General features: G+C 48.5%; 1 protein-coding gene across 2 annotated transcripts; it reads right to left on the minus strand.

The window, feature by feature from the left end:
* Positions 1 to 115: 115 nt before the first annotated feature.
* On the minus strand, positions 116 to 9,684 carry Bmp2 (bone morphogenetic protein 2). 2 transcript variants are annotated; one of them, XM_038330343.2, is made up of 3 exons: positions 8,558 to 9,684; positions 7,110 to 7,459; positions 116 to 1,823 (listed from the first exon to the last, which is right to left on the minus strand). In XM_038330343.2, the coding sequence occupies exons 2-3, from the start codon at positions 7,450 to 7,452 to the stop codon at positions 982 to 984; spliced, it is 1,185 nt and encodes a 394-aa protein (XP_038186271.1). In that variant the 5' UTR covers positions 7,453 to 7,459; positions 8,558 to 9,684; the 3' UTR covers positions 116 to 981. The 2 variants fall into 2 exon arrangements, with proteins under 2 accessions (XP_038186271.1, XP_038186270.1); XM_038330342.2 differs by lacking the exon at positions 8,558 to 9,684 and adding an exon at positions 7,727 to 7,785.
* Positions 9,685 to 10,276: the final 592 nt, after the last annotated feature.

Genomic DNA, 10,276 nt, shown 5'->3' on the forward strand with positions numbered 1-10,276 from the left:
GAGCTTGCTGATATGGTAAACACAAAAATACAAATCAATTTCCACTTCTTTATGAGGGCCACAAGATAATCAATTGTACATATATATATATATATATATATGACCACAATGTTAATAAAGAAGAAATATTATATTTTATTTAGTACTTTGGCCAGATCCGCCCCCTGGAAGGGATCATAGGTTTAGGAAAGAGCAAGACGCCATTATCATTTCTGGACATGGTCACAGTTTTCCTATTTATTTCCTCTTGCTCTGCTTTATCCTTTCTGCAAGGAAAGCTTTGCTGGCAGATCAGTCATGTCTGGTTCTTATCCAAATATCCCCCCCTAATAAGCATGAAAGTTCTCACGGATTGGACAACCACTCTGCAACATTCCTGAGAATTGAATAATATAATAATCTTGAAAGTCAGCAGAGTGGATTATCCATTTTTTTTTTTGGACTTGAACTTGTGAACTTAACAGTAGTGCTGCGAAAAGCAACCAGCAAATGTGCAAGCACTTTGCCCAGTAACCTTCCATGTAGACTTCGCATCTTAAATACACACAACCGAAAAGCAACTACAATTTTTGGAAAATTATATACAAACCCGATATTTCTTTTGATTACATATAAATACAAATTAACTATATTTTTTTCCCTAAAAAGTGGTTATAATAGTAAATAAATACAAAATAACTCTGACCATTATACTTCATGTGCTGGAGTTGAACCCATATAAAATGTACAACTAAATACCTTTTAAATCTTTAAGGAATAATTCTCTGATTAAAATATTTGCTTTCCCAACTTCTTATCGTAGATATAAATATATTTTCAAAATAGCTGTGTTTTTTTTTTCCATTCCATTCCATAAATAAAGTCTTCATTGGGAAATATTAAAGTGTCAGCTGGGTTTTTTTTTGGGGGGGGGGAGAGTAGGGTTTTTTTCTTTTTCTAAAATATATATATATTTTTATTTATTTATTTACTGTTGCTGTGCTAACGACACCCACAACCCTCCACAACCATGTCCTGATAGTTTTTTAGCACAACCTTTTCATTCTCATCTAGGTACAACATGGAGATTGCGCTGAGCTCCGTTGGCACACAACATGCCTTCGGGATCTTGGAATTCACAGAGTTCACGAGCGTCTGTACTATGGCATGGTTAGTGGAGTTCAGGTGATCCGCCAGGGGAAAAGGACATTCCCCGTGGCAGTAAAAGGCATGATAGCCTGGAGGGGCCACAATCCAGTCGTTCCACCCCACATCGCTGAAGTCCACGTACAAAGGGTGTCTCTTGCAGCTGGACTTGAGGCGCTTCCGCTGTTTGTGCTTGGCTTGCCGCTTCTCTCTTCTGTGGAGGGGATGACCTTTGCCATCGTGGCCGAAAGTCACCAGCAATGGCCTTATCTGTGACCAGCTATGTTCACCTTGGTGCAAAGACCTGCTAATCCTCACATGTCTCTTGGAGACCCCTGGTTTCTCCTCCAAATGGGCCACTTCCACCACAAACCCATAGTTGGCCTGCCCCTGTGCAGTCCACCGCGTCACGGCCGGGGTGACATCAAAACTCTCCCACTGACTTGTGTTCTGATTCACTAATCTGGTGTCCAGTAGTCTGGTCACGGGGAATTTCAAGCTGGTTGCTGCAGGCTTTATAATTTCATAAATATTAATTCGGTGCTGGAAACTATCGTTTCCCAAAGTTTCCTGCATCTGTTCCCGAAAAATCTGGAGTTCCGCAGACGTGATGAACTCTTCCGTGGGGACAGAACTTAGGTTGAAGAAGAAGCGGCGGGCTGTTTTCCCACTCCTTTCCGGGAGTTCTTCTATGGCTTCTAGTTCATCAAAGTGGGGAGAAAAAGGAAAGCATTCAGTAAGAGAGCCCATGGTAATTTACTTCTTTAGGAAAAGTCTAAAACCTCAATGTACAAATCAAGTTAAACTGCATCAAAGTTTGCAACCAGAAAGTAAAAATGTCAGGGCTAGAGGGACCCTGTCTGCCTACTTTCCTTGGCCCTGGGTTTAATGCTCAACACTTTAAAGGAAATAAAACTATCTCATCTCTAAAGTGAAAAATAGAGTCTCATTTTCCTTTTTCTATATGATCACATTTAGTTTGTAATTGCTATGCTTTTAATCCAATATCTGAACATAGCTCCTAGGTAGCTATAATAATGGAGGAAATAGTGAAACACTTCTTTGGAATTCACAGACTTTAGGGGGAAAAGTCAGTACTATAGTTAGTAGAGGGCTAATGACTGAGGGGTTGAGGAAATGATTGCATTTCTTAACTAAGAAAACGAGCTTTCATGTCAATCCCTTAAGCGGCATTTGAAAACATCACTCTACAATTTAGATGATTTACAAATCTCAATATACAGATTTCAGTCTCTTAATTAAAGACTCCGAAACGCAACATCAATGATGACATTTTACAAAGCGCACCCTACCATTTTGCTCAGAACTCTAGAGACAAAGGTATGGGTGGCACTAGGACACTGTAGTAATTAACGATAAAGAATTTCAGGAGAAACGGCTCCCGACTGCCTGTTCTCTCATCTCCACCGCACGCATCCTTATTCAACCCCTGTGCCGACACAGCAGTCTTAGACTCCGGCCTGCATAACAGTTGCTCTGGGAAGGGGCCTGCGAGCCTGCATTTCCATCAAGCTCTTAGGAAGAGATGCTGCGAGCTATGGACCACGCTTCAGTGCCAAGGATATAAACGATGTTTTTCGCATCCAAAGGAAGAGTGACAAAGAAGCAGATTTGCAAAGCCCCTTTCTATAGACGAGGCCTAAGACTTGGCCAATGAGTAAGGATTCAGGCTACCGTCAGCCAGCCAGGGACTAAAACAGGAGAGTCTTCTAAAGCTCTTCTGCTTTGACATGAAGAACACTAGGCCAGCTGGGTACCAGTCATGGTCCTCTTGCACCTGCTTGCCAGTAAGTTCTTGATGATACCTTTGGGGACCCATTCATGTTCTGAACTCCACTATCAGTTAATGGTACTTTATGGCAGGGACGTTCCTAGAAAGTCTGAAGGACTATATGTAGCTTCTTTTGCAAAAACTCATTTTGATTGCTCTTCTTGGGTCCCTTAGTGTTTCTGCCTGAGGCACTTCTTCAAGGGAAAAAGGAAAACAGTAGCAACATCCCCCAAATCCTAATCACACCAAATCACACTGACTTCTCCTGACATTGACACAGCAAGGTACATATGACTTCCTTTAAAGACAAGACTATCAAGGCCAGTTACCCAGGGCCTTCCACAAACGGCTGCATTAGTCAACAGAAAAACACAGTGGCAACAAAATTCCTGAATCCCAATTCACAAAGAAGGAAAATGTGACAATCATAAGTACACATGTATGCATATAGACACACACATGGCCATAGGACAAAAGCAAAGGGGCAATCCCCAGATAAATATGGGAGACAGGTCATTGGAGCAGCAGAGAATAATAGCTGTCTAGGAAATAAAGTCAAGATTGCCATCTTCCAGCCAGAAGCATAGAAACAGCCATTTCCTGTGGCCTGTCTGTCACTCAGGAGGTAAGGAGTATCAGCAAGACAGAGTAAGTGGCCTTCACAAAAGAGAACAATGCACTACCCAATACTAATGACAAGAGAAAGACCTATCTCCAATCTCCCAGCAGCATTTCTATTACCCTAATCCTTAGAAGACCCCATCCCAGCCTTCATTCCAAAGTATCTACTGTTACTGTTCACTGAAACCATACACAGAAGTCAAGAACTGAAAGAATATCTCAACACAGGAGGCTAACTGCGTAAGTAGGGTCAGGACACAAACACCTTTTCTCTTTCAGGGGACAAGGTGCAACCTCTTCTTGAGGGTGGGGAATTGAAAATCTCTTTTAAATAAAGTAAATAATAGGAAAAGGCCTCTACAAATCATGGCAGCGAGCCTGGGGCTCAGAAAATACAGAGAGGGTAATGCACACTTTCTGGAGGCTGAACTGGCTGCTAATTCTCTGTAAACAACCCCTGTTGAATCAGCTGAACTTGCTAATGGATTTCAAGATTTTTACCTGGCTCCAACCTGAGTATCAGGCTCCTAGTTCTTAATCAAATGGAAGGAATGATTAACTGCAAAAATGCTTTTAAAAAAGAGGGAGAGGGAGAGAAAAATAGGACAGCAATGCCATTCATTTCATTTTTTTTCTAGAAACAAAGCCCAGATAGAACATTCCACACTATGATCATCTGTCTATGAACTACCTTACAACTAGCTCATTAGAGGGGAACCCTGATTATTTCCAATTTGTGCATGAAAGAGCTGGGAATGCAGAGAGTTTATGTGACTTCTCTTAGGTCACAGAACTAACTTGAGTCTGCAGCAATGCCCAGGTTCTAGCCATCGGAAGGTGTGAGGAGAGAAATCAAATCCTAAGCAACAGTCCAAATCCTTAGGAATTGGTACCTTATACCATGGTAACTGCCGCGTGAGGTTTTGTTCTGGGAATGAAAACATATTGCCCAGCTGCCTTTCAGAGCTAAATGAACAGAAACTCAAAGTGACACAGCTGAACGGGACGCACAGACATTGTTTGGAACCTGCTCTCTGTGGCTACTTGTTTGCCCTAAAGTAGGGTGAGTTTTATTTCAAAAGTTATCATTAAGCTTGGAGGATTTTGCAACACTTTTTGGACAGAACACATTCCTCCATCCAAACAACAACAAAGCCTGGGGCTGCTCCAGATCAGCAGCTGCATCTCACTCCTGCAACAAGATGCAAGGGCTTTGGGCCACACATGACTTTCTATAGGATCAAGTAAATGACACACCAAAGAGAGGAAAAAAAAAAAAAGTTAAAATACACAGAATTAAGTTTCAATTTTTGAGATAACAAAGGAAGTGGTGGGAAAGGAAAGCAGACCCTGGTGGTTGCCAGTAACTCCACGTGGTCTCTGTTCCCCCTGAGCACAGCACCTTCACTAGGACGGGGCTTCTGGAGGTCCAATCTAAAGACTGAGTGAAATGCCCCAAGGGCACAAGGACAAAAGCAGCCTAGAGATGAGTCAGGAGGGATCCAAAGGGACCACTGACAAACAAGAGGCACTGAAAACATCAGTGGCAAGGACTATCTGCAAACTGAGCAACTGTTTTCCCCACAGGGTCTCTGTAATCACACTGCGACAGCCAGAGGCAGATAGATAGGAACATTCCTGGTGTCTGTGTCCAAACGCATACTGGAATTTTGGACCATGCTTTTACCATCACAGGCAAAGTCACTCTACAATGAACAGTCTTGCGAAATGCCCTCTGTGTGTAATGATGATAGAAAAGAGATGTTACAGTAAAAATGACATCTGATTACACCAGATAGGCTAGTGCACATTACTCTAAGCAAGCCGATAACTTCTATATAGCTTTACACATGAAAAATCACTTTTAAAGACAGAAATTTTTCTTATGAACTCAAGCACACCAAGTTAAACTAACATAGAGAGACAATGCTTTGCCTGTGTTTATCCAGTCACTTCCAAGGGAAGATGGAGAAGATGCAGATTTTACTCAGGAAACTTTCATTCAACTGTAGCTTTGTGTTTTAATGGACTTAAATGATCTCTTTAGCTTCGCTTAAACAAGGATAAAGTATATACTTGGTTTCTACAAATAAAGAATAGTTTTCATGCTAGAAAAGACTAGTAAATAAAAAAAAATACACAAATAATCAGGTTTTCACGTTAAGTCTCCAGAGGCATCAGGGGAAACAGCTGTGTGCTCGCCCCACCCTCTTATCTACAAAAGCTTTCTGATCACTGTCAACTGGGAGAGATTAGCTTTGGCCGGAATCCCCTCAGGACGGTAGGGATGGAGTGAAGCACACCTGAGTATTCCAGATGGGATCCCATTATCTTTCGAAACTGAGAAATCTGTTTGAAAGAGATGGGATTTAGAGTGCCCTTCCTGAGTAGCCGCCTCTGGGAAGATACACCTCTTGCTACGTGAACCTGCCTGTGGGACTCTTTCCTATAATCAAGCAGATTTCTCAAAGTTTAACCCATCTCTTATTGGGGGGGGGGGACTACTATTTCAGGGCACAGATGTTCTTTTGCTTGAAATTCATTGTCTCAGCAAGGCAAAGCAGAATCTTAAAAGGGGAATGTCTCTCCTAGCTCCCTACTGTTCTAGAAATTGCTGCTCACTGACAGACAACTCTGAATGCTTCTAGAACTTGAAGGAACGGATATTCTATTTAGAATACATTAAGCCAAAAGAACATTTAAAGTCACAGAGGGAGAGAGAGAGAGTGAGAGAGAGAGAGAGAGAGAGAGAGAGAGAGAGAGAGAGAGTTGAGACAGAATTGAGCTGGGGCGTGATGTTTAACTAACTGAACTAAGAACTTTGGTGCAAGGGACTTCAGTAGGGCCTCTAAGACATTTCGAACCCACTAAACGCCTTTCTGATGAAGTGAACAGAAATGCCCTACCTTGGGAAGCCACATTCATACCAAAAGAAAAAAAAACAGCCCACTGCCTTGCCTAGGAAGGCAGCACTCAGTAGAAGAAACAGCCTTTATCTGAAGGCTTGCCCTGTCTCCAGTTGGTGACTAAGATTTAAACAAGAGACGGGAAGGTCATTGTGGAAACAATAAGATTGATTGTAGAATTGATCTCCCACGGGGATTAGATAGGTATTCAAAATCTTTCAAACTAGGCCCAGATCAACAGTAAATTTGAATGCTTTGGGACCCTGGGCTTTAGTCTGTTAATATTATCCTTGAACTTTTGGCCCTTGGTTCTGTCTAGCTCGAAACTCCAGCGTGAACACAAGACACAGCTTTCGAACAGACTTTATGGAAGCCAACCCTCCACCTTCTCCTGTGCAGTTCAGGCACGTTTAGCTTACTAGGGACTGGCCAGCCTTTTACCCTCTTCCCCATCACTCCTTTTCCCTCCAGTTCTTGGAGGAGGAGTCTGTCTTCTGGCTACCTGCCAGGAAAGGGTGCGGACTCACCAGTGGGGAATCCCTGGCTCGGGGCCACTGAGGGGACGGTACTGAAGCAGAGGGGCCGTCCGCTGTACTAGCGGAGGCCCGGGCTCCCCGCCGAGTCCCCGCCCGCCGTCCCCGCCCCGCCGCCCGCCACCGGCTCACCTTCGTGGTGGAAGCTGCGCACGGTGTTGGCGCGGCTGGTTGCCTTCTCCAGCCGGTGGTCCGGGGCGGGCGCTCCGGGCTGGCCCGAGTGCCGGCGGTACAAGTCCAGCATGTAGGGGGGCACCACTGCGTCCTTGCTGGGGGTGGGTCTCTGCTTTAGGCCGAACATGCTGAGCAGCCTCAACTCAAACTCACTGAGAACGTCGTCCGAAGGCCGGGACAAGGGGCGGCCGGACGCCGCGGCGAACTTCTTGCGGCCCAGCTCCGGAATGAGGCCGGCCGCGCCGCCCAGGAGGACCTGGGGAAGCAGCAACACTAGAAGACAGCGGGTCCCGGCCACCATGGTCGACCTGCGGACAGGGCCGACGTGAGTCACCCACGTTCCCCGCCCAGTCCTTCGCCCGCCCCCGCGGCCCCGGCTCCCATAGGGCTCGCTGGCCTTCTCCAGGATGCCCTCCTGGCATGTCATGCACAGGGCTACAGCCCGGATGATCAAGAGGACGGAGAAACCCAAGTCCCCGTGCTTTTCCCCCTCTCATCCCGTTCTCTGCCTACATTGGGCTTCTCACTTTGGGCTTGGTTTTCACTCCCAATAAAAGTCAATGACCATCATGCACCTTTTCATATGACAACCAGCTAGGAAGGTGGTGTCAGGAAGCAGGGAAGCCACCGGTTGGTCTGACACACTGCATCTCTTACAAAACTATACTGTGCAGCGCTTGTCTGCACATAAACAGACACAAATGCACATGTGACTTCCTTAGAAGCGCCGTATAGAACTTCCTGGTAGGCGACTATATCTAACTTGTAGATTCGGTAAGCGCTAAATTCAAGATTACAACTTCTGACTCCACTTTCAAGTTGTGGCCCAAGTCCCTAACCTCAGGGTTGACCCACTGGCCACTCTGTCCCCTTCCCTAGACCTCTGTTAAGTCAAGAAAGCCATGCTCTTTACTGCAATTATGTAAATGGTAGTTTCTATGAATGCACGTGTAAACTGTGACGCATCACATCCTTGCAGTAAACACATACGGAGAAGCCCAACTTTTAAGTACCTTCCTTCCTAAATGGACCTAGCTCTTAAGGCAGACTCCAGGTCTCAGGCATAATTTAAGGACAGCTAAGGTATCTCTACCGCAACTAACGGGTGAAATCCACTGAGTTTCTGTAACTATTTTTTTCTTTTGTAAAGCCATTAAATCTCTAACAGACCTAATTATATACCGAAAATTGGGGAGGACGGGCCGGCGGAAGAGCGCAGGCCAGGTGGGCAAGGCAGAGGGGTCTGGGGTTTGTGATGCCTGACCCCTCTAGGGCGGGCTTCGCTGCACGTGCACCGGGAGAGGGTCTGTTTACGTCCACTCGACCGGTCCTCCGTGGCGCTCAGCGCCGCAAGGCGAAAACGCGGTGTCACCCGTCAGCCCCGGGTCCCGGCCCGTGTCCTCTACCTTTAGGAGACCGCAGTCCGTCTAAGAAGCACTCGAGGGCACGTCCATTGAGAGAGTCTCCACATGGAAAAAGCTCTGTCCGAAGGACCTGGAGCAGCGACCGGGTTTCTGTTGTCTTTCTTCGCCTTGTCCTCCTTCTCTGGGTGTCAGCCGCTTCGTCCTTCTCCCCGTGGGGAACGGTGTCTTGGGGTGGACCAGGTCGACCGAGGAGCAGAGAGGTGACGGGGTTGGAGGCAGCAAGACTAGATCCGCCGGGCGAGGACACCGGCGCGAAGTGGGGAGCCCAAGTCACTCTCCCGGCAAGTTCAAGAAGTCTCCAGCCAAGTGCTGACACACAGCCTCAAGCAGGGGGAGGAGTGCGGGGCCGGGACGGGAAGGGAAGGGAAGGCAGAGGCACGGCTGCCGCTGTCGTCGTCCTCAGGGATCAGCGCTGGTAGGGCGCGGGGCGGGCTCCGGGACTCGCCGGGCGAGGGTCGGACGCTCCGCGCTAGCTCGGCCGCGACCCATGACTCGGGGAAGCCATCCTGGGAGACGCCGGGTCCGGGTAAGGGCGCAGCGAAGATCTGGGCGGCGGACGGGCCGCCACTCCGCATCCCTCAGCCTGACTCTGGCGCACCCCCATCAGCGCTCGCCAGCGGAGCCCGCACGGCTGCGGCGCCCCGGCGTCCTGGGGCGCATTCTCCAAGCCAGTTCAGCCGCGTCCCGGGCCGCCAAACCGGGTGACCTCGCGGTCGGAGCCCTCGGGCCAAATGTCTTTTGTGGCAGCCTGGGGTCCGCTCACTCCTCAGCTCGCGCGCCCCGGACGCTCGGTGTTTGATTGGAGTCGCCCCGCATTCCGGGTGCGGCGGGGCTGCCGACTCCCGGCTCTTCGCGTCGGTTCGCGGCTCCGGCTTCTCCCGGGCAGCCGAGGCCACAGCGCCAGGCGCGCACAGTCAGGAGCTCCAACCCGAGGCGTGCCGGTGTCTCGAAGCCACGGGTGACCCGCGCGCCGCTCGCCCCGAAGGCGTCCGGTGACCGGCGGCGGCTGACGAGGCGACGTCCCGGGCTGCCTATCCCGGGCTGGCTGTGGGAAGCGCAGCGGCGGGCGCAGCGCGAGCCGGGCTCAGCGCGGCGGGGCGAGGACTCCGGCGGCGACGGCGGAGGCGCCGTGGCGCGGCGCTCGCGGCTTTTAAAGGGGACGCCGCCTGCCGGCTCCCCCTTGGAGGCGCAGCGCGCCGGGGATCCCCGAGCGGGCGGGAGCGGCGCGCAGGGGTGTGGACGGCGCGCCCAGCGGGGCGGCCGCGGTGGGGCGGGGCGGGGCGAGCGCGCGGCCGCTGAGGGTCGGGTCCCAGAGGAGAGTGAAGCCGACCCTCGGAGACCTGGACCTGCGCCCACAGCAGCCCAAGTCCATGGCACATCCAGGGTCTGGTCGTCTCTGGGTCCCCCACTGGGCCGTTATTCAACTTGAGTTTGAAGTTTTTAGGTAATAGAGCATAGAAAAGCAGAAAAGAACAAGTTATCAGACATCTCGGCAGAGATTCAGGCAAACACCTCTATGTTTTGAGTGATAAGAAGATAATGTCAAGAAATAGCAGTTACACATTGAGTGCATTATTGTATTTGTATATATGTATATATATGCATGCATATATATTCACACCCACGTGAGTACATTTATCTATACTCAAAAATGCATCTAATATATACAGATGCATATATTTTATATGTATCCATTTATGT

This window comes from Arvicola amphibius, chromosome 5 (genome assembly GCF_903992535.2).
Source record: "Arvicola amphibius chromosome 5, mArvAmp1.2, whole genome shotgun sequence".
In the NCBI taxonomy this organism is placed as follows: Eukaryota; Metazoa; Chordata; class Mammalia; order Rodentia; family Cricetidae; genus Arvicola; species Arvicola amphibius.